We start from the raw sequence: 26,124 nt of genomic DNA, 5'->3' as shown, positions 1-26,124 counted from the left end.
TTTGTGGCTAACTTCTAGTTTTTCTTGGAAATGGTTAGAAAGTTGTGAATGGGATTTTCTAGAATGGGAAAGTATGTTATATATTTGTACCTATGATTTTCTGTACACTGAGGTGTTATAGTTACGTTGAAGCTGATATCTCTATGTATTCTCTAGGACTGAAGTGAAGCAAATTGAAAAACAGTATGATGCAATTACAGTTCCTAGGTTTATTGACTCTGCACAGCCATGCAAAAACCTGCATTGGCAATTTGAAGTACAGAGTATGTTTCCTTACACTTCTGTGTCCTTTCCCTTTACAACTGGTAAATCTATTTTTATTCACAACAAAAACTTGAATTCTTGAAACAGAAGCAACAACATGTAGATTTCTGAAAATCTTTGTTAATCTTCTTTTTTGACATATCAGTCTTGTGATGATGTAAAAGGTTTTTCACCCTACATGGCCAAAGGTTGTATTCAAATGTCAAGCTGCATTAAAATCTAATTTCCCAAAAGGTAAGAATAAATCCTGGAAGAAGTGCTCATATCTGGCAAACATGTCAGACAAGGCAAATAGGCCTTAAGAAGGTATACAAATATGCAAAACAGGGAATTAGACAACATAAAAACTGAAATCAGGTGTACAGGAAGACAGTACAGAGGTAGAATGTATGTATTTGGGGCTATAACTAGGATGTGAAATTGTAATGGATGGTAGAACAAAATGCAATTGATAAGTGACTGCAGTATTGGAAAGAACAGCATTAGAGCTGAATTTGAGTAGCCTCCTAATGCAAAGGAAAGGAAAACAGCTTTGTGATGAAATTTGCAGATGCTTACATAGTTGAAGTTGAGAATATTAATAGATCCAGAGGAAAATTCACAACGTCTGTAAACAGTACACAAAATAATCCAGTACATGTAATTTCTTTTGTTAACAAGAGATTCTAACCCTTGGAGATCTGAAGAAAAATGGGTTGAGGGAGGATTGCATGGGGCAGCCATTCTCTCTGGCAAGCCAAATGGCCTGGGGGATCCAGCCCCAGAAAAGGGGCCCTCAGCCCCCCCACCTTCCTCATTCCTCCACGTGAGGTCATCTTCCAGGCTGCTCCCAGCACAGCTGCCTTTGGGCCACTCATGTTGGGCATCACAGAGGCTTGCTGAGGTCACAGTGGCCACTGCTGCCCCGCCTTTGCCCCGGGCCCTATAAAACAGGCCCCCCTCCAGCTGGCCCGCCACTTGGCTCAGCTACTCGGCCCTCTGAGAGCCAGCGTACGTGGCAGGAAGAAGGCTAGAGAAGGAGCAAGGCGAGCGGCAGCCCTCCTCGGTGTGAGGACAGTGAAACGGTCTGAGGAAGCACCGAGAAGGATGGCAGCTAACGAGAGGAAGATGTGTCATGGGCAGAGGGAAAGCACCTCCGGCACAAAAGACACCAGTGCCCGGGGGATGTCTGGTGCCCGGCCCACAGACACGTATCACCGATATCATTGGCACCGCAGTGATGTGGGGAACAGGCTGGCCCCTCAAACATGCAGCAATAGGCGGCCTGGGCCTAACCAGTGGTGCAGTGGTGGTGTGCAGCAAAGGTGGGAGCGTGAGGCAGACAGCTGTGGGGAGCAGAGGTGTGCCTATCGGCCAGAATACAGCATGGGACCCAGCCATGGCCGTAAAACAGACGGCAGCATGGAATCCATGCCTGGAAATGAACTGGACAGTGGCATGGGGCCTAAAAGTGGAACTGGAAGACCCCCTGGTTCGGCACCCTGGCCTGAAAATATTCCTGATGGAAGGCATCCCATGTGGGCAGTCCCAGGCAAGGACTGGCTTGTCCTCCTGCCTAACACCATGGAGCCCATGGAGGTGGGTCCACAAGAAGAGGTGGAGGAACCCATGGAAGTGGATCCACCTCGGCCACATCAGACCTGGGACTACCCCGGCAGGTCTTTGCTCTGTGAGAACACCAACAGCTTTGCAGCAGGGCCCTGCGAGCTCCCTACTCGTTGTCGCTCAGGCTCCATCCCAAGCATTAGCTTGGAGTCACCAAACACCCGGCAATAAAGAACTCTTGCCGATTCTCGGGGGTTGTGTGAGTGCTTCTCTCCCGTCCGCCAGCCCTTGTGCGAGAGGTGGCAGCCCTTCTGCACAGAGCCTCGAGGAAGAGCACAAGGGAGGACCCAGCTTCCTTCGGGCTGCTGCGTTGGGGTGACAGGAGGAGTCCCCAAGGGCCACCATGCGCCTTTAACATTTGTTAAAATAGACTGAGGGGTGAAAATAGTAGCTTGTAAGTGATTACAGGTGGCTAATTTCTTATATTAAGAGTGAGTTTCTATATCAAAGTAATTGGTAACAACAGCCATGGAGAAGGCGGAGGTACTCAGCAACTTCTTTGCCTCTGTCTGCACTGGTAGGCGGGCTTCCCAAGTCTTTCATTTCCCTGAACCCATAGATGGAGGCTGGGGGATCAAAGTCCCACCCACTGTAAGTGAGGAGCACATTTGAGACCACCTGATGAATCTAAACAGGTACATCAGGTACACAAGTCTGTAGGACCTGACGACATGAATCCCAGGGTCCTGAGGGAACTGGCTGATGGAGTTGCCAAGCCTCTCTCCATCATAGCCGAAAAGTCCTGGCAGTCAGGTGATGTCCATGGTGAGTGGAAAAATGGAAATGTCATGCCCCTACTCTTCAACAATTAAAACAAAGAATCGGACAAAGAGCACTACTCTTCAACAGTTAAAACAATTAAGACACATTCCTTCTTAGAAAGAGCAGTCAGGCATTGGGACAGGTTGCTCAGGGAAGTGGTGGAGTCACCGTCGTTGGGGGTGTTCAAGGAAAGTTTGGACGTGGTGCTTAGGGACATGATTTAGTGGGTGACATTGGTGGGGGGGGGAATGGTTGGACCAGATGATCTTGAAGGTCTTTTCCAACCTTAATTTTTCTATGATTCTATGAATGTTCACTTTATAAGAAACGTAATAAAAGTTCAATTGATGAGAATATTTTTATGAGAAATAGGATAATTTTGTCTATTTCTTTTCAAATCTTATTTTTAGTAGTAATTGTTTTCTTGATCCTGTTTAAATGTAAACACTTGGAGAAAATTCTAGAATTCTTTTTTCCGTCAGAAACTCATTTGGCCTTTCCAAATAGTGGTTTGCTGTTGTATTAATAATCTTGTTATTTTAACATTTCTGTGTCTTAAGAATTTAGCAAGAAAGTTGTGTCCTTTATTGTGTTATCTCTTCCCTAGTAGCAGAGAAGTAAATGATGAGATGGAAAAAGTGTCTGGTTAGTCCTGTTGATTTATAATTTTAGAAGAGACCATTTTTAGGACTATGTTTAAATTCTGGACAAGTTTTCATAAGGAGATCTTGGTCTTAAGGGAGCCCAGGGCTTTGTGGCTCTAGCTGACATCTGCCAGCTCTGGATAAGTGTGAGTGGCTCCCCAGTACGGGGTACCTGTAGAATATACAGGATATCTGCTGTGTCCAACTGGGACAGGTAGTAATTAAAAAGGTTACTGAATATGCAGTACTACTTCACTGTCTATGCTGCTGTTTAATTATTTTAATTAAAAACACTTTCAGCTTCCTGTTTTGAGGAAGACTAAATTCAGTGTTCAACAAAAGAATTTTGTATTAATAATGAGCTGTTGTTAGCAGTTGCTAGCTTTTCTTCCTTAAGCAATATGTTCAGGGAATCTATTGTTTACTAGTGTGTATCAGAAAACATAAATATGGGATGATTTTTTCCCTCTAAGAATATAAATTGCCACTGGAGTATCACTTTAAAATGTTTGCATCTGTTATACCTTTTTAATTATCTGAGGTGACAGCAAGATGAAGTGATAGAGACTTCCAGCTTGCATGGAAGACATCTAAAGAACATGAAGCTGTATTGGCTAACCCTATAAAATACTCTGACTTACTCTTAGGTTAAAAATTTATTTTAGGATACAGAAGTCAGACTGTGCTCTGGATTGTACTAGCGATGTTATCTCAGAGGAGAAAGGTAATATGAGGTCATGAGAAACTCTCTGGCAGGGTTCTCAGAGAACAGTTATTAATTTCAGTTTTGTCAAAGTTTAATCTCAGTCATTTATATAGACATAAAACATACTTCACTGGTGAGTTGAAGTTTTGCATGTGTTGTGTGCAGTCATGATGCTCAGCAGGAGGTGTGGGATTTCAGTAATATGATAGTGTTGTGCTCAGTGGGTTTTGATGTGTTGGATGTAGAGCAATTGTAATACATTTTAAAATATCTTGTAAATGGTTGCATTATCAAAATGCATGTTTCTTTAATTTGTCATATTAATTGATGATTCCATGATGATTAATATATATGATGGTGTCTGTGATCTGCTCAGCTGTACCAAAAGTAAATGAATGTGCATTTCACAGATATTCTCAGGTAATTTTATCTGAGGCATTAAAAATAATTCCTCAGTTAAAAATGCTCATCTATCCATCTGTCTCTATGGAGAGATTGTCTCTGGTTAGTACTGAAATTTGAAAAACAACCCCCTTAAATCTGATGTTCCAATGGAGGAGGAGATGTCTGGCTTAGCATTCTTGCCATCATTTGGAAATGCGGAGATCATGTGATAGACAGTGCTAAACAGCAGAATAACCTGTTTTGTCTGAGATTACTATTTTTGCCTTGTTTGCCTCTTAGTGCATTTTTGCCCCTGTCACTTTTAAAATGTCTGTTCTTAACATTTAAAATATTAGAAAATGAATTCTTCTCTATCACATTGCAGCAACACTGGAATAAGTCTACTGATATCAGTGACAGTATTCAAAACAGAATTCTTCCCTCTTGTATTAGATGTGATCTCATATCAAAACATCTCCTGTGGACAATTATGATTTGTTGTTGTTAGCTACATTTAACATTTTTTTTAAATGCAAAATATTTTTAATTATATATATAAAATAATCTGTCTTTATACATTTTGTTGAAAAATCAACTCAAAACATTGTGATTTTGGATTAGTTTGTAGTGTTGCATATTTAGCATACACTTCCAATCTCCTTACTTTGATTTTATTTAAGATTCAAAAAATGTAAAGTTTTTTAATGCACCAAATCTTTTGTCTTTTTGCAGTAGTTTCACATCTAATTACAGCTGGTTTTAATAATAAATTGTGAGCCTGAGTTCGTAATATATTTTATAAAACGGAGTCCTTTGCTGAGTTGGTTACTGAAACAATAAGCGTTTGTGACAGGTTGTTTGCTGAATACTTCCTCTGTGCATATGGCAGATCATAGTTCAGTTGTTAGCAGATTATCCATTGTGCCTTGATGTTAAAAGAGAATACTTTCCAGCCTGTGTTTAAAGCTGTTCTGCACTGTCCTAACAATGCTTATGTTGAGTAGGATCTAAGAGAAGTTAGTGGAAGTTCACATGTACTAAGGGAAAAAATTGAACACAACAGATAGATTGTAGTGATTTTAGCTTTCTGTTTATGATCTCTGATAATATTTGCTGTGAATTTTTTCCACTGAATTTAAAATTGCTTTGAAGCAGAAGTGAGTAAATCAGTTTTATACTAGAAAATCATTAAATATTCTTCAAATTTATAGCCCAAAGAGAACTTTTAAAGGCATTTAGAACCATTATTACTTCTGGGCAAGTATTTTAATCCCACACTTATAAAACTGCTCTGGTCAGAACAGTGAGGTTTTTTAGACATCAGTATTTTAAACAACAATTTTAGAATGTAAGGAAATTTTACTCAATTAGAAAAGGAAAGTCTGAAATACTTGTTTCCAAGATTGTGAGGAAGAGTAACATCTTATATGGGCATAGTCTATAGTTTTCCTTACTTATTTTACTGTGCCAGGGAATAAAGAGCAAAGAATATAGTGGAATTCTTCTGTCATGAATTATATTCTGCTGGTGGTGACACAGATCTTAGTTCTAATGTGTTGCAAGATCATTAAAATCATCTAATTCAAAGGTTCAATTGAAATAAATTGAAAATGAATTAAACCCCCAATGTGTTATTTTGGAGATTGGGAGAATATTTTTCAGAAAACCAGAAGGAAGAGAGAAAGATTGAAAAGTATTTTACCTAGAAAAGGTGAATGTAAGGAGCTACATTTTAGATAATCTCATTTTCTTTTTAATGCAAATTTGATTCTTTGATTATTATTTATTTATTTATCCTTCTATAAATGTTAACGATTCTTACGTATTGGGAATGTAGGCATTCTTATAATGTAAATAATAGTGCAACTATTGCATTAACTTCATCTGTTAGTGATAAAGGTTTTCAAGAAAAATTGACTTTGAATAAAATGAATTAATTAAGGTATTCTTAAAGTGCTAAGCTTAATGTAACTGCAATTCTTTAAAGCAGAAAAACAAGAGAGAAAACAAATAATGCCCCTTAAGCAGATGCTTTTTCATGTAGGATAGCTACTCTTTGATTTTGGAGAGGTGGTGTGACTTGCAGTTGGAAACCTTGATTTATTGTGTCGTTATTTATGTCTGCAATAAACGAGGTATAAGCATAAAACATGAAAAGGAAAATTAGGTATTACACTAGTTCTCTTACTTTTTGTATTTTATTTACATGAAATATACATTTTTTAATGGCATGTTGCTGTGTCTTTTGTTGACCATATCTGTAAGCCAGGTCTGTCTGCTTGTTTCCATTGGCTTGTCATGTTCACTAATTAGGGAACTGCTGCATGATTCACCTTGTTAATTAGAGGGACTTGCACACAAAGGCCCTTCGGGCAGTGCGAAAGAAGAGCCTAGCACTAGTGCCCTGAGAAAGCTGCAGCCTGTGAAGTAATTCTTCTCATCTACCTTCTATTTTTTATTTGAAATGAATAAATCATTGAGATTTTCCTTGTGGAGTGAGAATGCAAGAATTCACATCTTTGTAAGATGTAAATTATATGTGATCAATAGAAGGGGATGACTACTGTATTGTACTTACAAGATTCCCTAATTTACTACTTGTCAATGTATGAAAAATTGCTTGAAATATTTTGTCCCCACACTGGTATTTTGTTCCCTTGATCTGCAGGAGAAATGAGAAGTAGAGGTTTTGCTGCAGTTAAATCTAAAATAGAAAAGATGTAGATTATTTAAATTTCAAGCTTGTTTTGCATCCCCGGTGGAACTTCCATTTTGCAAGTGAACCCCCAGTACTACCCCCACAACTTTTCAGGGGAAAAAGAAGATGGGTGTCTGGCTATTTTTGTTCCTCACACTGCTCTGCCTCAAATCTCACTTTTGAACAGAGCAGCATACTTGCTATACTGTGTATTCTTTAGTTGAATATAGTTTCAGAATAAATTAAAATTGTTTTTGTCATGTCACTTAAACTTGATCAAACCACGATCCAGGCTGCAAAAAAAGGATATTGTGTTAAAAGTGCACAACTAGTCTCCATTCTGCCCATTTCCCATCTGTTTATGACACTTTGGAAATTAACTTCAATCACATTCTTTCTAACTATTTGATTAAAATTACTTATTACAGCGAAATGCTTTTCAGTAGATTGCTGCATTTGCCTCATTTCCTCAAATGAAACTGGCAGTTCAGAGACAGCTTTCCCATAAGAATGGTGTAGAGTACTTGTATCAAAATCTGGACATTTTCTTTTGTAATGATCTAGTTGCTAGAGCCTCTTACCAGAATTTCTGGTTAGCTATTCTTTCTGTTATTCTGAAGTTTTGTAGTAATGGGATACAGGCCGAGAAATTTTACAAAAAAACCAGAAATAATTTATTTTGAAGAATGGGGTAACCTTTGGCTGACTCACGTTTTTACGGTGTGACATACTGAAGTTGAGGTCTTCCTGTGTACCTCAGCCTTCGGTTTGCTCCATGGACAAACTAACCAAGAGCATACTTTCCCCATGTTTTTGGTGCTTTATGGAGAGTTTTTACTGTCCAAGTAGTTGTTGTATTACTCAGATATAATGAAAGATTATTTAAAGGATATTTTCCAAAATGTTTATTTCAGGAATAGTTAATCATCTAAAAAATAGAGCAATTGATATATGCCCTCATACAACCTTTAACTCTACAGTAAAACTCTACTAGATGGCCCAGCCTCTGGGAGTTAATGCATGCACTCCAGCTGCAAGTGTGGGGAGTTGATAGAAAGCCTGGTTGAGAGGTTCATCAGAGCCTTATATTTTCCAGTGCGTGATTTAAAGAAGGCAGATCATGTTTCATCACTTCCCTTAACTGAGTTACCCTATTATCCAAGTATACCCTACCCCATGCTTCTCTCACATCTCCCTAACAGAAATCACAGCTCAACAGGTTTGCTGGTCTCTTCAACTCCAGTCTGTAACTATGAACATGACCATCATTTATATAGATTTTCACTTTATTTTATATTCCATGATCTTCATTAAAGCATCAGTTTCGGAATCCTCCCATCGTGTCTCACTTCAGGGGCAAAGGACAACATTCTAGAAATCTCAGGGGGTAGTAGCCCCCATTTACATTAACACTAGGAGAAGATCTTAAATTTATTGTCAGTGTCCCAGGAGTGAAGATCTCTTGCTTGCACTTGGATTCAGGAACCTGCAAGTGAGTTGTTAAAGTTTCTGAATGTGGTATTCTTACCATTCCTTTTGTCTGCCCAGGCTGCACAAATATGTTTAGTTTCCTTTGAAAAACAGTTTGAGAACATTTATAATTGTCTTGTTGAGTTGATCCAAAATAAAATGAAGACCTATAACAAAAAAATAGAATAACAAATCTTAGGGAAATTCTTTCAGAACTTCTTCTGATCTTACTACAGCTGAGTACAGACGTCTCAAAAAGTTGCCAGCTCTAATAATGCTGTCTTCTGTCATTCATCTGTCCCTCAGAAGCCCTTTCCTCAAATGATCTGTGTTTGCATCAGCAAATCTACAAAGCAGACTGTGGGACCTAGCAAATATAAGGGCTTAAAATAGGGGTGTCTCCAGCTTAATATATAAGAGCCTGGGACTGGTGCTACTGGAGATAAGTTGTTCGAGGAATAGTTTAACCAAAACCAGACAAAACGTGCTGAAACTTCAACAACAGATTTTCAGGAATGAAAAATTGTAATGAATCGGGTTACTGAAAGGACACAAAGCACACTGCTGTAGAACTCTTTTAGAGGAATCTGAAAGACTATTATTCTAAATTTATTCTAAGTTTATTTAGAATATTTAAGGTTATTCAAAAAAACCCCAACACATTATTATGCATTCTGCTACTGCAAATATAGCTTAAGAAGTGCTTGGAGAGTTACAGAAATAAATGGTTTAAAGTTAAATTAGAATAGTGCATTGTATTTGGAAGACCAAAAAGTCAAACAACTAAGAATATATAAATTTAACAAGAAGTAGTTCATAAACATCTGTGAAGAGTGTTAGTTGATGAAAAGGACTAGTGGGATAAGGATCATTTCTTCAAAGTATTTAGGGAACAAAATAACATTGGAGACAAAAGAATTTCTTCATGCTTTTGATTTTTTATAAGCTATGAGTAAGCTGTTAAAAGATTTGCAAGAAAACTAAACCTACAAGTATGAATATATATAAAAATCAGTTCTGACATTACTTATTATTGGGCAATGAGGAGATAAAATTGTTTAACTGTTTATTATTTAAAAAATCATACTTAACTAGATAATGTACATGACTTGAGAAAATTACGATTAAGGCTTGTCTTCAGGGAAGAATAAAAAAGGCAGGATGCACCTGGCATTTTCTATATCAGAAGTTTAACACATTCTCTCAAAAGTAATGGGGCAAATGTTAATGGAAATTTTGAGCAAACTTCTAGAACATAACAAGATTAAAAGTAATAAACAAAATAGGTCTCTTGCAGGAAATACACCTGGTCAAAAGTACCCCAGTTAAGGTTCCAGAACTGTATTGGTATGCTCATTATTTTTAAGAAACATTCATCTTGGGGGCTGAAATGTTCCCAGCTTAGTCTTTGCCCAGGGTGATTTTTCGAACACAGTGCAATAATTTTCAACTGTTGTTAAGTGTGTGGGAAAGAGAAAAAGCATGCACGCACCCCTTTTTCAGTACAGAAAAACCTTCATCTCCTTCAAAGAGATGTGCAGCCATCACAGGTGTCGATTGGAGGTTTTACTGTCTGATGAGAGTACACTTGTGGAGAAGTAGCATCTATCTTTACATTGAAGAAAGTTAGGTATGGTTTAGCAAAGCTGTGAGTGTTTGAAAGTCTCACAGGACGTGTTCAGCGTATGCTTTGCTATTACATGTGTAAGCCTTCTCTGTGTTGCGTTACTGCAGAGCCACTTCGTAACTTTAGCTACTTTGGGCCAGTTTCTTATCAGAAAGGTGTTGTTGCTGTAGGAGTTCTGTTGACCTTTAGACACTTGGGTAATGCAGAGGAGAGGAGGGAACCTAGCGTGGGCATTCTGCAGGCATTAGCTGTTTTTCAAGACTCTCTCTCTGAGGTTAACTGGTTTACTGATCCTTCTTGATCATTGTCCGGGACTTGTTGAGGTTACTGCCAGCATTTTTAATGAGTTTCATTTTTTTAATTGCACCCTCTGTCATGGACGTCTTAGGACATGTATAATGGTTCCACATTTCAGGCTCTCCTCAGCAAAAAAGATGTTTTTCCAGGGGGTGCAATCACTGTCTGAGACTGATAGATATATGCTGCAGAACCATCAATTAAGGCAGGCTTTTCCCAGCATATGACCCTGTTATCAAGAATTAAACCATCCATCGCAAACGGAATTAGAAAGGATCTCCATTGATGCCTATTGGCTAGAAATCAATGCTTAAATCATTGTTTATATGATCCTCCTTTCATCAAACATTTCTGCCATTTAGTGCTCTCTGTTGCCAATTTCCTGCTCAGTGTTCAGTCCTGGCTGTCTTCATTCTTGATTGCGGTTTACAGTCTGTCAATATTTATAGTTTCTGTTGGGCTATTAGCCCCTTCTCTGTCCTCTTTTCTTCTTCTCAGGCTGTATTTCTGAACTATGCTGGGGATTGTAAGTAGCCATAGTGTAGTTCTTTGTAAGATGAGTTGGCTCTGTGACTGTAGAAACTTACTTTTACAACTCTGCTTCTATTCCCTTATCAAATCCTATATTGATGGTATTTAAACATACTTGACTACCTCCTCAAGCTCTTCCTTCCTCTTTATCTCCACAATCATCTGTCTCTCTCTGTCACCGGGTTATTTTCCTTCCAGGCCAAAAAACACCCCTGATTTCTACCTGAAATTAGAGAAACACCTCCTTCACCTTTCTGTCTCTCATGTGATGCCACTCTCTTCTTCCTTTTGTTTTTGAAGGTATTTATAGGTAGATATGAGTCATTAGCGGTCCGGTCATCCTGTTTCTGATCACACTGAAGGAAATCTCTCCTACTGCAGTCCTTAATGACCACAGCTCAGGCCCATATCCATCTACACCTCTGCTTTAAGGCAAGGGTAATTTCAATCTGCTCACTTTTTGTCCTCCATTTGGAGCACATTTTGCCTTCATTTCCAGATGCCTTTTGGTACTGGTTTTGAACAGCTCCTGTCTTTCTGATGTAGCCTGGTGTCTCATTTGAGGTTTGATACTCCTTTTCCTGTGGATTCAAGTGAGCAAGGGAGATTCACTGGAATGGTTGCATAGCTGATGTGAATGGATTTATTTCTCTTGGAATACTCACTTTTGTGTTCACTGAAGGAAATGACTCCTCTGATTCCAGTACAGATCACAGCCACAGCTAGGCCGTGTACTTTTCTGGGCTGGAGAGGTTGTTTGACCTCTACAGGTGCTTATACCAAGTATGAATTTATTTCATGATTGTCTTTCCAGACCAAATTGTTTCCTTGAACAAATTCACATAATTTATTTCTCTAGCCTTACCTTCCTTGAATTTCTTACTGTTTTAGTTGATCTTGTAGAAGAGTGGATTATTATAATACTAATTACAGCAATGAATGGAGGATTTAGGTCTTTAAGAAATCTTGAAAACGAATCCATACTAATCTTTGAAACAGGTGGTTTCTTCCGGTTGCATGGACTGCCACAACTGCTGGTGGAAGGAAAAATTTGAGAAGAAAAATATTGCTGAGCTTATACCAACACCATATATTTACTTATTAATATCTCACTGACTGTTCTCACAATGACTTGTAGTGCAGAAACAGCTTAAAGAAAATGCTTGGCTTCTGTTCCAAAATGATTTACAAAGCATGCTAAATGTGCTCTTGTTGTGTTTTGGAAGTTATTAAATCTAGATTTTTAAGCTTGAATGTTGATACTTGAGATAGACATATGGTTGTCTTCCTTGTAGCATATGGCTTGTGGCATTTCTTTTCTGAAATACCTAAATGTATCATAACAAATAATGGGCTAAGGAAAACAAACCAAAATTTTTAGAACCTCTGTTAGCTTCACTTTATTAAAGTAGTAAAATGGTGTTCTGTGTGTGGTTTTAATGTTACACGGACATACACAAGGAAGAAATTTTAATTGTGTGAAATAGTATTGGTATTTAATTCTTACACTGTGCTTCTCGTCAAAGGGATCTCTGTAAGTTCAAGTAATTAACTAATGAAATACTTCTCAGTAAGTAAGTGGTATGCTAAAAATAAATTTGGAGCAGATAAGAAGCAAAGAACAACATGTCATTTGTAAGCATCTTTCTTGTATAATATATTGGAATATTTGTGTTTTAGATAAATATTTTGACTTTCAAAAAAGTTAATTGTTGTTGATTAGTTCCAAGTGAAACACTGCTTCCTTTCCAGAGGGCAGAAATTTTAATATGCTATTGATATATCCATATTAATTGTGGATGAAGGGAAGTTAAAGAGTGATATTGCATCAGCAGTCCAGTATGAAAATGAGAGTGTGTGAATGCAGCTATTAAGCAGTTGCATCCAATATGAAAATGACAGTGTGTGTGAATGCAGCTATCAAGCAGTTGCATTTCTTGTTCATTGATGTAGTTAGATTAATTTCTGCTAAATCATGTTAATTAACAGGAAATTTATTTTATCAAGATGTAGAGTTATTAACAGGTGCTTCATTTGTTTAAATATCTAGAAATTATTTACTGGCTTAGTTAAGAGAGAAACTTTATTGTAACACCAGGCTGCTTTTTTACTTTTAAAATATCGCTGGTCATGTAAAGTAAGAAGCTTAGGTAGCTTTAGTTTCATAGGTACTTGTAGAATTAGTTTAAAATCACAAAAGCATTGAAGATGGCTACACTTAATTCACTTTATTTTTAGCACTGAAAATTCAGTAATGACTTTGGAACCGGGCAAAACTGATTGTAAAGTTATTCCAACTTGATGCAGAGAGCCCAGTTCCAGAACATACTGGGGAAAAGAGCTTCCACTGGTCAGGGTTATGCATTCGACATATGGTGGTACACAAGGCACATCTTAAACGTAAATCTCTGTTGACACCAAAGCAGAATGTTTAGTTCTATGTTAATTGCACAGCGCCCACAAAAATCCTTGGTTATTCCTAAACTTCTTTTGCAAGATACCTTCAATAACCGTATCAGGTTTTCTCACTGTTAAAAACAGCCTGTATCTTTCCTTGAATTCACTGAGAGACTGCTGTTGAGTCAGGTGTCAGCAGCCACGTTGTATAAACATCTCTATGACACGTATAGTGTCCCCTTCTTTTGAACTAAAGCCAAGACACTGTTTTTGGTTATTTCCCCAAATACAAAGACTAAAATTGGTGATATTTTTTTGATGTAGAGAAGGAAAGAGATTGGTAGAAGTAATCTGATGTAGGGTATGAAAACATAGGTGTATGTATGTGACTTGGAGATGGAAGCAAGAGAAAGTTGGGATGGGGGAATGAAGAAGCAAACAATGGTGGTAGGTGTGCTTCAAGATGTTAAATATCATCCAGAAATTGTGTCAAATGTCATGCTTGTAACTATCCATAAACTGCAAAGATGTTTTACTGTAAGCAAGTTGATAGTTAATAGTGAGTGTGCAAATATGTTCCCTTAAGCCAGCTGGAGTACACTAATTGCTGCAAGATTAATGTATTTTTTGATAATCAGGATCATAATTCTTTCAATTATTTTTAAATGTAATTTTATGATTCTCTGCCTTCAGATGAGCTTTTAAAAAAATCAGCAGTAATAACTAATTTTTAAGAGGTATGAAAATTTTTATAATACAGTATCAATCAAGTATTCCATCATTTCAGCCATAACTGTAATAAAACTTCAGGATACTATGATCTTACTGATAATGCATATGTGCTTTTGACATATTCGATATGTTTTGAGCAATTAAGGTTTATATAAGGAGGTTTATATTTTCTATTGAAGTACACCAAAGTGTGGATTGTAAAGCCAATATCAGAAACTGTATTGTGTTTTTATGTGGAGTTTTTATACCTGGCAGCATATTCCTTATTTGTGTTCAAGTAGTGCCTGTTAGTCACAATAGGGCTAGGTGATAAGTAAGGCACATAGTACAGGAGATCCGCGTCTGGAGAGCTTATCATCTTAACTGCTGGGTGAGGTGAGGTGAGAGGCACAGGGAAGTGAAGGGAGAGGTTTTGCCAGTACTCACACCGGGTGTCAGTAAAACAGCCCAGCTTCTTTGGCTCTGTGCTGAGCCAGGTTTCCTGTCATCTGGTAAATTAGTTAGTTGAAAATCCTGCGTGTTTATTTGGGCAAGTGCCGGGCCAACACATTTGTCATAGATTAGTATTTGATATCAAAACTATCTTTAGCTCTTCTCACTGAATAAAAAATAAAGGACAAAGAACCTGAGAAATAAACGAGTGCAAACCCTTCTGCACACTCTTAAATCTATTTCATGTTTTGGTAAAACAGCACCAGAAACTTTGCAGTTTTCTATGTGAGGGCGGAATATATCCCATTTTATGGAATTTAGAGAAATGGCATGTTTTGCTTTTAATGTAATGTATTACATTGGCATGTTTTGCTTTAATGTAATGCATTAAATGGCATGTTTTGCTTCACAATTTGCATGTGCAAAAATAAAACAAAAATTGTTCTTAGAACAGCCTTTCAGAGGCATTATGTGCATACATCACATGTTGAAACAATCAATGTATATTGCAGTACAGGTAGGACAATAGGCAAAGTATTAGCTTACTATTGGTTTGAATGTGTTGACTTTGGATAAGATACTCATATAATAACCTTTTTATTGTACCAGTTATCCATCAGACTATATTTCTGACCCGTACCACCCAGGAAACTAAAACTTCTCTGCTACAAAATTTCTTATTCTGTGAAGCCATCCACTTTACAACTTCGTCTGAGATCACTCTAAGCCAGTTGGCCCTAGCTTAAATATTCATCAGACTTCTGATAATTGTGATAACCCTTATAGGCTGGCAAGCATGGCAAATTAGCAGAAAGATGATTGATCTTTTTTTATATGCAGTTTTATCTTCAACCTTTCCTGGATATATGTTATACTATAGTAATAATTTCTTCTCTAAGGTATTTGCCAGTATCTGGATTTGCACATCTATTTACAGTTGCCTTGAAGCCTCATAATTACAATACAGCTGAAATGTCCATTTTCTTTCCCTGACTACAAATAGGGATCAATCGAATTTTAAATGACTGCTTACGGGCTAGCTTCCGATCATGACCTTTGTAAATGATTAGAGCTCACCACTGTTGCTATCTACCTTGAAAGGGTAAGCGGGCAGGTCTGTCTAACTGGCATTTAATCTGGAAGAGAGCCAAAGATATTGGAGCTAAAAACCTAATATGAGTTGGCAAAGAGAAGTATGTATAGACCTTTGCACTATTATTTAGATATTTTTCCACATTTCTTTTTTGTATTTAGGGAATTCTTTTATCCCGTAGATAAGTGAGATGCTTATTTGTATATAACTTTACATTTCAGTTCTGATAATAACTGAAGTTGTAAAAATATGTAGCATAAAAATGTGAAAGTGGGTTTTCAAACCCTAAATGTACTGAATTTGCTTTTTCTGAAGAACATGAAAATAATCCACTGGTAAATGAATAAAGCTGAAAAATGCATTAATTAAGAGTCATGAGGCAGACCTGCTTTTTCTACACAGAAGTGAATGGAGAAAAAATGCCATACAGTGTGCTTTTTTGCTTAAACCTCCTTTCCTTTTGACATTGGCAAGGTAGTTCAGGCCTCAGTTGTATATGCAGCTCACATTTAAGTAATGGCTGAGATTCTTCTATCTACATCTGTCAGATAAGTTTTATTTTAATGAAGAATTGTGCCTGTATCATGCAATGTCTTTATTATCAGTATTGAATTTCTTGAGGTAGTGTTCCGTGCATTTCTCTTGAGGTAGGATGTCCATGGGATTAGCTAACAAACACCTCCTCTGAATTTTTTGAATGGTTTTGCAAACCCAAAGTTTTGAACATAATAAGAATTATTACTAAGAACTAGGAATGTTTTTTATCTGATTAAAAACATGTACTGTTTACCTAATCAGGTATTTTTTGTGTAATATTAATTATCAGAATTTTTATTAAAGTAATATAGCTCATGTAACTATGTCTCTTATCATTTAGTCTATAAAAGAACTACACAATTAAAACGGGTATGCAATTTTACCTTTTCATCATGTGGTAGCTGGAGTATTTTATCTTATTTTTTGTAGCATGCTGCTCTGTTACATGATGCAAATGGCAGGTTGTTTCCTTAGCCTCACACTGATTGAATGTGTTGTTACCTAAATCCTAATCCTATAAAGCAGTTATAATTCAGTTTGAAGGGTTTTTGTTTCAGTATTACTTTCTGCTAATGTTCTGATAGAGGTCATATACATAAGTTTTGGGGTTTTTTTGAAAGCAAATATCAAGTCTAGTTAAAATATTCAACATAAATCTGAGATGAAAGGACGTGTGAGGTATTGCATTTTTTGAGGGTTTGAATTGGTATTTACATTCTTCCTATCAATTTTAAACTGGGGATATACAGTTAGCATATAGTACTTACTTACTGGCTAAGGCAGTTTTCAAGGATAAGAATGGAGATATATGGAAGTAGAAATCCTGTGAAAAGTCAAGAGAATTTCTGTAACTTTATTGCTCCACTACAAGGCTGTATGTTTGAGCTGCTAAAGTAGTATTTCTAGGACTATGATAGCACTGTTGGTGGTTGCTCATGTCGTGACTTTCAACTTGGGCTTTCAAGTGTGGGAATAACTCTGTTTGATATGACAACAGAATAAAATCTAAACAGATTTTTCTCCCTCTAATAGATGCAGCAACAAGAACTTGCACAAATGAGGCAGAGGGATGCTAATCTAACTGCGTTGGCGGCTATCGGTCCCCGGAAGAAACGGAAGCTTGATTCACCTGGACTGCTCACCATAGGAGGAGAGGTATGTGTTTATACACAGAATAAGAGAATTGGTTATTTCAAAAGCCAGTAGGAGTAACTGTTTTTTAAAAGTTAGTAGGACTAACTAGAGATGCAGCATACTGATATTTTCAGTGAACTGTGTAACTTGGAAAAGGAGATCTAAATTACTGGATTAGAATAACTATGAGTACAGTTTATCTTATTTGCCAGTTAAAATGACATCTTAGTTGTATTTTCAAGTGTTATCTTTCAATAGGTATTTAAAGAATATTTTAGAAGAAAAGCTAAACCTGAAGTATGTAGGTCTCTCCCTAAAAATGCTCAGTGTCTTTTTTTTTTTTCTAGTTTTCTTCTCTCTATAATCTAAAGGAAAATAGAAAAAAGAGCATGGCATGAAAGATATCTGGGAAAACATAACTGTAGTCTTGCTTACAGTTTGAACTGAGATCTTATATTAATACTAGTAACTGTGGTTCTGTGACAAATGCGTCAAAACGTTTTACAGAATGGCCCTGCAACTGCGAGGATGAGTTTGTAGTCGTGCTCAATTGTATGTAATTTTAACAAGAATACTGTGCTCTAGAAATAGAATCAGATTTATTAGCATGTCTTCCCTGTCATTTTAGAGGGAGAAATAGTTATACTACACAATGCAATGCAAAGTCCTCAAAAGCGGGATATATGTTAGCCAAGGTGGAGAACTGTAATAATGTGGTTGTGTTATGTTGGATAACTCTTACAGAGTACTGCATTGTACGGTACATATATAGTTGGGCTTCTTTTGTTTCTACTAAATATGCCTACACAATAGGAGCCGAAGTAATTCTTCCTATTATATGTCTGTTCTGAGGAAAATGCAAACATTTTGTTTTGAATAACTGGCGAACAGTTTTGGCTCAGACATTTGACTGTCTAAATGCCAGGCATTTCCAAAGGCCTTTTTGTTTCCCATTTTGGATAGCTTTTATCAGAGTTCTCTCCCTCTTTTCATGTGCTAAAATTAGTGCTAAGGAATTAGCTGAGCTAGTAATAGAAGTGAATCTTGTTTATGTTCTGATGTTGACCTATGACTTCAGATATGTAGGAAATATTCCTGTTTTCTGGTTAAGTTTGTGTTTCAGACTAAGAGAGCTTCTTGTGTTTTGTGTTGTCCTGTTACATTCTCTTCCTTTTGATCTCCTACCTGGTTTTCCATTCAATAAAGAATTATGTTCTCTTTGTAATGCACCTGTAAGAAATCCTGCAGCAATAGGGCAAGAGAAACTTTTATTAGAAGCTCAGTTGGTTAGAGATAGCATTCGCTTTCACACAAGATTCATTAAAAAAAAAAGCCTTCTGATAATACATGGATTTGTTCAGTATTTAACAAATATGAATTTCCCACTTGTCTGTACTTGACCGGAAAAACATTTTTTCTGAGTATCAGAACTTAATTTTTATTGTCTATTGCTCTGGTTTTAAAAAACGATCATTTTAAAAGCTTTTATTCTATGATGAACCAAATTGTGGTCACCTTTGTTGAAATATTTTATTCATTTATATATATATATATTTATAAATGAATGGTTTTATGGTGAACAGCTTCTGTCTCTCTCTACTTACTCTTCTGGTGCACAGCTTCAAGGCAAGATAAAGATCTGTGGCAAATTCCAAAGGCCATCAGAGAATTTTTTGCCTCCTTCTGTTGCTCCCCTAGCCCAAATTTAATTGAACTTCTCTGTTATTCAACTGGCAAATTATCCTTGAAGCTTCTTCTGATACATGGATTTCCTGGAGTCATGAATTCTGTGGTTCTGCCAGTTCAGACTGAATTGCTCCCTTCTCCTAGCTTCTAACCATGCTGGCCAACTCACACTAGTGTCTGGCTGCAAGCTGATTTCAAGGACTTGGAGACTGTATCTGGATTATTCTGTGTCTTTTCTGGGGTTAGAATTTAAAGCATTGTAGAAGCTATGTCATGCAAGTTGGCTGCTAGAACGCATACACACACATGCACGCACGTGCTCCCTTTCTGTTAATCTTCTGAGCTACTCATTAGGGCTGTGATGCAGAAATAAACAATAAAAACTCCTCAAAAAAATTTCAGTCTAAAAGGTACTGGAAATTTGTGCCTGATTTCTCTTCTTTGGACTTCTGAAGCTTTACACACAGCATAGAAAGCTATTGTAAGACTGTTCTGTCTTACAGATGTCCTCTTAACCCAATTTCCACCTTGAGATGTCTGACTTCCATAGTAGTCTGTGACCCTTCTCTAAGCAATTTCTAAGCTTCTGAAGTCCTGCTGGTTATAATCTCTGTTAGCAAGATCCAACTTGGCAAGAGGTTTCTTGGCCTCCCCCCCTGCCTTTTTTTTTTTGTCAAAAGCTCTGCAGTTCATATCAATCACGTTACTGGTCTCCTCATTAATGTCTTTTGACATATACGCCTGTTTTTGTTGCAGCTGGAACACTGCACATGTGCTGATCCAAAGAGATACCATTTACAAACCACCCCACCCCTCCATATTTCAGATGTTGCATTTTTTTTTCCTATTCTGAACTAACTCCTGTTTGATATTTTGCTTAGTCACATTGGACATTTTTTCAGTGAGAAGTCTTGGATTTCAATCCAGCTTCTTGGTTCAACAGAAATACTAGTTTACAATTTCTCTTTGGAAATTTGATCTTTTTAATAATACCCTTTTGATCTGAGCAGGAGGTCAAATTAGGGAGTAGTAATGATTATTTTGCTTAAGAGAAAAAGATGATGGAAAAGCTTGGTGTTTCTGTGATCAAGTACTGTTTGTTGTAAACACAGAAATGATTTTTATACAGCTTTTATAAATGTGAAAAAAAAAGTTGTGCTCATAATTGCAAGTATTTTTCTACCAGCACTTTGTTAAATAGTTTTCTCTAACCTTGTTCGCTGTCGTATACTTGGACAATTTTGGATCTCATTTGGACTATTTTCCATCTTTTCAGGTCATAGCTATTTTTATATATATATATATATATATTTTTATTATTTTTTCTAATGGCAGGATTAGTTTAAATTATCAAGACTAGGCACACGAGTTACCTCTTCTGTGCTAGTACAGCTGGTTTTTTTGGATTAGCTTTACTTGGGGAGATGGAACACTATCAGTATTGGGGTGAGGTTATTTTTCCATTATATGCGTTCTTTGATGAAGCCATATGAAAGATTGCTTTCCAAAAAATGGGAAAAAATATTTTAGAGAAAAGTGGATGAGGAAGGGTGAGGCGTCCTCAAATAGCACTGCCACCAGATATGTAACTAGTTTCAGACTGTGATTACACGGTAGCCTGAGCTAATCTGACTGTGATCTCTCTCCCAGTCCCTAGTAGTGCATTCCTACCACTTCCCATTCATTGGTTCTGGCTCTTGGTCTGTGCTAAACCATTTCCATTTGATAAATTGGCAGAAAGCTAACCTAACAACAACAAAAAGGGAATAGTTTCTGCTTAGCTTGCAGAAGTAGTTTGGCCTAGAGCCCACTGAGCACTGGAAAAGGAACCTACAACAAGGCAGAGGCAGCTAACTTGACATCACTTACTCCTCCTTTGCTTACTTTTTGCTGCCTTTCTTGTCTTGTATTTTAGATAGTCTGCTAGAATCAGCTTCCTCTGTAGCAGGCAGTAGTTCCATCCATAGTTCAGCCTGCTTATTATTATAATGCAGTTTAAATCAAGAGTGAAAGAGAAGGAGAAATGAGATACCTTTGGAAGAATTCAGCTTTTCTGTATTGCAAAGTATAAAATATTGCATTTGCAGAATCTTATACTTTCATTTAATGATACCAAGCAAAATTATCGGAAAATATCTTTAGATGTTACTGCTTTTTGCAATTTAATGCAGGGATGTCAGATGGTCAGATGTGATGGTATGGAGCAGTGGAAGGCAAAGGTAGGGCGGGGGATGACATATGCAGGAGAGGGAGGACAGCAACTGTTGAAGTTCTTTAGTTAGTATCGTTTAAGCACCTCCATTGTCAGAGTAAAAACAATCAATTTTGAGACATGTTTATTTACCTTCTGGATTTTGAATCTGTTCAGCTTAATTTTGGAAGCTTTTTTCTTGAATTGTAAGGCTTTTAATAATTAGTATTAAAATTTCTTTTCATTTCTGAAATAGTTTGATGTAATTGTAAGAGTTAAAGCTTTAAGAACAGAATTAACCATCACAAGGCTTGTAGCTTTACAACTTAAATATTTGAGTAGTGCTAAGGTGGCATTAATGCAAAATTTGCATATTTCAGGGTTCCTCATATTTGTCTACAGAATGAAAATGTGGAGGTTAAGTGCAAGTATTTTTATTGATTTATTTGTTTAACAATAATACTAATAACATAATTTGGCTTTTCATTAAGACCTATGGCTAGTATCCCAAAATACATAAAGTATATGTTTGAAATATCTGAGGGTATAATTTGTTTAAATATCAAGTGAAAGCCCTCTCCTGGTACTTGCTGGCACAGATGGTTTTTGAATACTGAGCTTCCAAAGGCAGCTTCAGGGCTAGTTCAGTGAATCACCGCTTACTGAAGACAGTCATTTTAGGGATAAGAAAAAACCCTCTCTCTCACATAGTGGAAGAGCAGAGCAGTCATCTTAAGAATATTCAGCAAAGTTTCCCGGAACTCCATCTTCCAAAAATTTGCAGGCCCATTTGTTGGACCAGTGTTCAAGGGAGAGTTGGTAATTTGTTTCTTTTCACAGCCAGCATATATTTGATCCATTATAAGAGGGAAGAGAATGTTCTTGCAGACCCGGAATATCCCCAAACAACTACAGTTAAAACAGTGATATTTTGTGTAGAGAAAAGCTAAGTTGTAAAGGACATTAGTGGTTGAAAATATACTTCAGATTCATTCAGTAGCCAATGTGGCTACTAAACTGATCATGAAATCTATTTCTGGCAGAAGGCACCACATTTTTTCTTCTTATTAAATTCATCTTTACAATGGTATAATTTAAGCATTTTAAAGCTGTTTTCATGTTAAGGTTTTGTATAAAATGTGTTTAAGATCCTGGTTTAAGACTTGGAAATCTCTGTTATACTAGAGACTTGAAAATGCATATAGAGATAAGTTACTTAATATTCCTCTCTCTCAGATCTTTACACTACTAGTAGTTGGAAAGAAGGATGAATTCATGTCTATTTGGAAGGCACTTGGGTACTATAACAAAATTCAAAAAAATACTTTTGACTCCAGTCTCTTTTCAGTCGTCCAGTACTGAATGTGATTAATTTGTTTGCACGTTACAACTGGCATTCTCACTTCATGCATGAGTTATCCATAGTCATTTCAGCAGCCCCTGCAATTATCCCTCAAAACCATTGTTAATTTCTTTTTTTGTCCAAAAGAAATCAGTTTATTAGGTATTTTTCTATTTGCAATGGTTCACGCATGATAAACAAGTACGACAGAGCTGTCTCTTGGAAAACAAGACCTTGTTTCCTTCCTTTCTTACCCTTTTGAACAAAAAGAGATATGCGGTCTGTCCTACCACAAGTCTTTGTTGCAGAAAGGTTGTACAGTGGGTTCTCTCTGAAGTGTCTACTCAATATTGTGTAGATACAGAAGTTCGTAAATCAGCCAATATAACTTTGAGGCATAACCGCTTCTGACAGATCTGAAAGAGAACCATTTTATAGTCTTTTATTTGGGGGAAAAACACCAATCGTTGGGATTGCTGTGCTCTGAGCAAATCTTTGGGCTATTCCCTCACCTTTTTGGAACTAAGGTAATTTTATGGCATCCACTTTCAAAGGTCTTTGGAATGACTTGTTCTACAACTCAAGTCTCAGCTTGGGCTTCATAGCTATATAGCTGGCTCTTGAAAAATTGCCTTTTAAGTGGTCAAGATATGTTTAAAAAGCAATTGAATCTAAAGATCCTTTACACTGGTTAAATTTGAGCTATATGAAAGCAGATGCAAAAGGTGTTACGGTCTGTTTTGAGTGTTTATGGTCCAAGAAGTTAAAGCTCTCTTCTCATGCTTTTAAGCCTGTGGACTAAAAGCAGAAGAGGAGAAATTTTTATGATTTATTATCTCATTGTCCTTTTAAGTACTCTTTGCTCCATGCATCACTGACATGATAGAATGCAGTGGTTATCTCAGTTCTGTTTCGGTGTAGGATGTCACTCTTGCAGATAGTTGTGATTTCCCTTTTAGGTATACCAAAATTATCAGATAAATATATGGGTTTGAATTTTCAGGTAGACAGAAGGAAATTAAGGAGTCTGTCCTTATCACTTATTTTATGGAATTACATGCATACTATGGAATTATATGCATACCTCCTAATGAATCTTTGAAAATCCTAAGGTCAGTTCAGCTATTGTGGCTTGTTTTGCTTATCGTTTTCAAAAATCAAAATGTGTAAATATTAAAATCATTCACAATAAATGTATTAATATGTATTTGAAAACCAAAGTCTTTTGAAAGACTTTACAGATATTTTCCTAATAATTGTACCTATTTCTCTCATTCTTAAATAAGTGAGTTTTCAATTTAAAAATGAGCTGCCCCAAAGATGAAGTACTGTGTTTCAGATGTAATTTCAAATTGTTTTAGTCCATCGGGAATATTTATATATATATATATATATATAAAACTGTGGTTTTATTTTGTAAAAAATAATTGTAAACATTAATTTAACACATTTCAGATTCAGCAATAAAAAGTAGAAAGACCTTAAATAGGATGGGCTATGCCAAGTTTACATTGTTGATGAATAATTCTAATTTGGAGTGAATGTATGGAACTACATTTCTGTGCCTGTTGCAAACAGGCAGAAATACAGACAGCGAGTCAGGAGGCAGTAGAACAATTTTGCATGGATCTCAGTTGACAGGAGGAAAAAAAGTCACTCGGCGATGCAAGAAAATAGAAAGTGGCTCTGTGCCAGCAAAAACATTCTTTTTTACTAGTAGAACAGGTTTGCATACTGTATGTATTCCTTTGATCTGTGGAACACAAAATATTCTGACAGAGGTTCAATGATGTTAATCATTTTTCCTTATTGGCCAAGACAAATTTGATTTTTACTTTATATGGAGATGGAAAGGGTAGTTGATCCCATCTGCGTAATGTTGATCTAACACACAGAAGGAGACCATTAGAGCATTTCTTTCTGTGCTTTTCAAAGGTTTCTTACTGGAGCCTTACATAGCGTTTTGTCTTTTAATTACAATCCTCCTTGGCTTAAAAAAAAGGAGGGGGGGAGGACAGCATTGCATGTTAAAAAGGAAAATAATTTTCAGTGTAGTAATTTTAAATACAACCTTTTTATTAACGGATACTTCATAAATATTGTCAGTGTGTGCAGCTTATTATGGGAAATGAGACCTTGGCAAAATGACTTTTGAGTAGTTAATAGTTCATCCATTGTTTGTCAGTGCCTATAGAGGTCTGTTGCTGTTACCTGTGGAAGAGAATTCTTTTTCTTCCTGCAAAAGGGAGCTACCTTGAGTATTTGTGGGGATGGAGGGTATGTGAGTGTGTTGTTGCTTTTTTAGGGTGTTATTTTGGTCTAGGAGTTGTGTTATTTATGTTTATTGTATTTTCAATCATCTTCTCCCTTCAGTATCTGAATACCAAGGAGAGAAATGCTAAAGTACATTTTGTGGCCGCTGTTTTTCTGACACTTGCAATTCTAGAATTTTTCTTTCTTCTGGCTAAGTACAATTGGTAAGTCTAAGAGAAAGAGAGTCTGAAAGGGCCTGGCTGAGGGATTGTCAAAATTGACTTGAGAAGGTAAGGCCCAAGGTGCAATGACATTATTTTAGATGTCACTGAAACTAGTTCTTAAAATCCGAGCAGAAAGTTTCCATGCTATAATTTTTCAATATATGCACGGTAAGATTTGGCATCTTACAATAACAGTGTTTCCCTTCTAACTCACCCTTCTCCAAAAGAGTCAGGTGAATCATCATATAGTTCTATTAACTTCTCCCTTCCATCCCATTTAATGCCAGATAAATTCTGTGGTGTTTTTGTTTGTTTGTTTGCTTAATTTATTTTTTTTTTATTTTTGGCTAAAAAAATCCATTTACTGCAGCTGAGGTTCTGAAAAAGCCTGAAGAAATTTATTGGGATGCCCATTCTTGGACTTTATCAGTCTGATTCTTTACAGGAGGTCAAGTCATACATTGGTCCTACAAAGAGTGACAGCTTAGGGTATCAGTATTTAACATTTTAGTTTCCTCTGAACCTTTAGGCAAACAGACTTGAACTTCAAGGGAATCCTGTTACTAGCTTCTGAGATAAACAGGTTGTGCAGAAGTACTGAACATAATTTTTGTTATTTCACCCAATATAAATTGTAGAACCAAACCATTGTCTGAGCCCCCCTTCCAAACACGAGTATCTGAAGTCTGCTTCAGTTCCTTCTGGGGTATTTCAGAGAATATCTCCTCACAGGGATAATGTGGTCTATCCGAGAGTCTCTCTTACGTTTCATAATAGAAGACATAGTGAAAACAGTTTGGAATAATCAGAGAAGATCCTCTTTGAAAAAGTAGTTATCTGTACAAGCTTTGTAAACTCTTGAAGAAACTCCTGAAGTGGATGTGGCCACCGTTGCACAGTATGCTTCAGGTGCAACAGGATTCTGTTGATAAGGAGAGTCTTCTTGAATTCAAAAAAAAAAAAAAAAAAAAAAGAGGGGGGGAACCTGGTAGATAAACTTTTCATTCAGAACTTGTCCTATCGTGTGTAGTAAAAACGATCCCCTCATCTTAAGTAGCTCTATTTGTGGGGGGGGGAAAGCTGTGTGTATGAAAGAGAAGGAAGACAGGCCTTTG

The 26,124-nt window shown here is 36.8% G+C and overlaps 1 protein-coding gene across 3 annotated transcripts in view; it reads left to right on the top strand.

Annotated features, from left to right (window-relative positions):
- LOC310879800 (transcription initiation factor TFIID subunit 4-like) overlaps positions 1–26,124 on the top strand; it is a 149,206-nt gene that overhangs the window by 86,456 nt on the left and 36,626 nt on the right. For all 3 annotated transcript variants that reach the window (XM_083794647.1, XM_083794648.1, XM_083794646.1), the window contains one exon: positions 17,212–17,334. In XM_083794647.1, the coding sequence (XP_083650773.1) occupies positions 17,212–17,334 (123 nt within the window). The remainder of the gene's footprint in view (positions 1–17,211; positions 17,335–26,124) is intronic.

The sequence above is a fragment of the Anser anser genome, assembly GCF_964211835.1.
Source record: "Anser anser genome assembly, chromosome: 11".
Classification (NCBI taxonomy): Eukaryota; Metazoa; Chordata; class Aves; order Anseriformes; family Anatidae; genus Anser; species Anser anser.
Note: the sequence above shows the minus strand (reverse complement) of the source record. Positions and strands in the feature narration are given on the sequence as shown.